The sequence below is a fragment of the Oxyura jamaicensis genome (assembly GCF_011077185.1).
Source record: "Oxyura jamaicensis isolate SHBP4307 breed ruddy duck chromosome 22 unlocalized genomic scaffold, BPBGC_Ojam_1.0 oxy22_random_OJ194, whole genome shotgun sequence".
Classification (NCBI taxonomy): Eukaryota; Metazoa; Chordata; class Aves; order Anseriformes; family Anatidae; genus Oxyura; species Oxyura jamaicensis.
Window position 1 is genome coordinate 143 of NW_023304587.1, and position 2,158 is coordinate 2,300.

General features: G+C 68.9%; 1 protein-coding gene and 1 long non-coding RNA gene across 2 annotated transcripts in view; one reads left to right on the top strand and one right to left on the bottom strand.

The window, feature by feature from the left end:
* Positions 1-270: 270 nt before the first annotated feature.
* The window catches only part of LOC118158203, a 4,446-nt gene continuing 2,558 nt past the window's right edge, over positions 271-2,158 (bottom strand). Inside the window, exons 2-3 of the long non-coding RNA XR_004746814.1 lie at positions 1,657-1,666; positions 271-303 (exon numbers count right to left, since the gene is read on the bottom strand). This is a non-coding gene — a long non-coding RNA (uncharacterized LOC118158203). The remainder of the gene's footprint in view (positions 304-1,656; positions 1,667-2,158) is intronic.
* Positions 802-2,158, top strand: part of PHYHIP (phytanoyl-CoA 2-hydroxylase interacting protein) — a 2,924-nt gene continuing 1,567 nt past the window's right edge. Inside the window, exons 1-2 of the mRNA XM_035312831.1 lie at positions 802-822; positions 1,443-1,618. Of these exons, the coding sequence (XP_035168722.1) occupies positions 1,454-1,618 (165 nt within the window). The 5' untranslated portion in view covers positions 802-822; positions 1,443-1,453. The remainder of the gene's footprint in view (positions 823-1,442; positions 1,619-2,158) is intronic.

A 2,158-nucleotide genomic window follows, 5' to 3' on the forward strand; every position in this document is an offset into this window, starting at 1 on the left:
ACACACGCGTGTGCGCGGGGGGCTCGGCGCCTGACGCTTCGCGGCCCCATTGGCAGAGCGGGGTTTTCCCCCCTCTCCTCCACGCCGCTTTGATTTATTTTATTATTTTTATATTTTTTTTTCCCATTTCTCTCCCTTTTTTTTTTTTTTTTCTCTCTCCCTCCCTCCTCTCCGGGGTGTTTGCTATTTCCGAGCCGGCTGGGAGGATCCGAGCAGCGGCAGGCGCAGCAGCCGGAGGCAGCAGGGCTCCCGCTCCCCTCCAAGCCCTTAGCGGGGCACCCTGCGGACCCCCCCACACACACCCTGCGGACCCCCCCCCCAGCACCCCGCAGCCCCCCGGCACGGCCAGGTAAGGGCCTCTCCTTCGAGCTCCAGCATCCCGGGGACACGAAGACACGGCAGCCTGGCTGCAGGGCTCCCAGTTGGCACGAGCCAACGCATCGTCCCCCTCGCCCGGGTGGTGGGCATTTGTCCATCCGTCCCCCCCCAGGGATGACCTTCGTCTCCACGGGGAGGGCTGGGGGGGTCCCACGGGGGTCCCACGGGGCGGCCGGGGGGGCGGCCGGGGGGGCGGCACGGTGCCCGTGGCACCGCTCTCCGCAGGGATGCGGGGGCAAGCGTGCGAGCGCGCGGAGGTGCGCGTGCAAAGAGGGGGGGGGGGCGTGGACGTGGGCGGCCGTGGGTGCCCCCACACGTGGGTGCCGAGCTGGGGAGGGGGCGTGGAGGGGGGGGGGGGAATCTCAGGGCTGTTTGCGAGCTTGTGCGTGGGCGAGATGCAGCGGTGCGCGCGTGGGGGCTGGCGGCACGTGCCCCCTCCCCAGGGCGCAGAGCGGGGCGCGCAGCCCCCTGTCGTCCCCCGAATTGGGGACAGCACCGTGTCCCCCGGGGGGATTTGGGGGGGCACGGGGGCTGTGGCCCCCGCAATGCTCCGGGGACGGTGCTGATGCATCCCCAAAGGTGCCCGGTGGAGAGCCCGGGGTCTGCGCCGGGGGGGATGGGGGGGGTTTGGGGCGAACCCCATCCAGCTGCGGGGAAACTGAGGCACGGAGCCGCCGCGGGCAAGGGCAAAGGCGGATCCAGCTTTTCCGGTGCCAGCCGCTTGCGTGCAATTATCCCTGCTCCCAGCGCTCCCTCCCTCCTCTCCCCTTGTTTTTCTTTCCCCACCCGGTGTTGAGCAAACCCAGAACCACCCGCTGGCGTTCGGCCGGGGCCCCCGCGCCCCGCGGCGTCCCGGGGAGCGGCCGGGGCTCGCGCCTCGCCGTTCCCGACCGGGCTTGTTCCCGGCTCCCCGCTGCCTGCTCCTGCCTGCGCCGCCTATTCCTGGCTGCCGGCCCCCTTCCCTCCCCGGTGCCATCTGTGCCACCGCCGCCGTGGGGCTCCCGGTGCCGGCGGCCGCCCCCGCCGCGCTCAGCACCCCCGCGCCGTGCCCGCAGGAGCGCCAGCCCCTCCGGCCATGGAGCTGCTGTCCACCCCGAAAAACATCGAGATCAACAACATCACCTGCGACTCCTTCCGCATCTCCTGGGCCATGGACAAGGGGGACCTGGAGAGGGTCACCCACTACTTCATCGACCTCAATAAGAAGGAGAACAAGAACTCCAACAAGTTCAAGCACCGGGTGAGCCGCCGGGGGTGGGGGCTGTGGGGCGCCGGGACCCCGCTCTCCCTCCGCCCACGGGAGGGTTTTTTTGGGGGGAGAACCGCGTTAAATCCCGCTCCCGTGACGGTTTGGGGTCAAAACCCGATCGTTTGGGACACGGCCCGGCTGCTGCCCGCTGGGATGCGGAGGGGACCGGGACCGGGGTCCCACCGTCCCCGCCGAGCCCCCGCGGAGGAGACGAGGCGCAAACCGCCCGCGCTCCTCCTCCCTCCGGCTCCGAGTCACTAATTCAGGACGCTTTTAGCAGCACGGTTGCCAGGGCGACGCTATTTAATGTTTAACATTTTTTTTCCCTCCTCCCCGATAATAAGCTATATATTTTTTTATATTTTTTATTTTTTTTTTCCCCCCGTGTCTCCCGACTTCAGCATCTGCCGTTGCCACAGAAACGGCTCTGCACTGCGGTGCTGCTCGCTGGCCTCTCGACACAGCCAGCCGCCGGGCGCGGGGGTCCCCGAGACCCCCCCCCCCCCCCGGGGGGGGGGGGGGGGGGGGGGG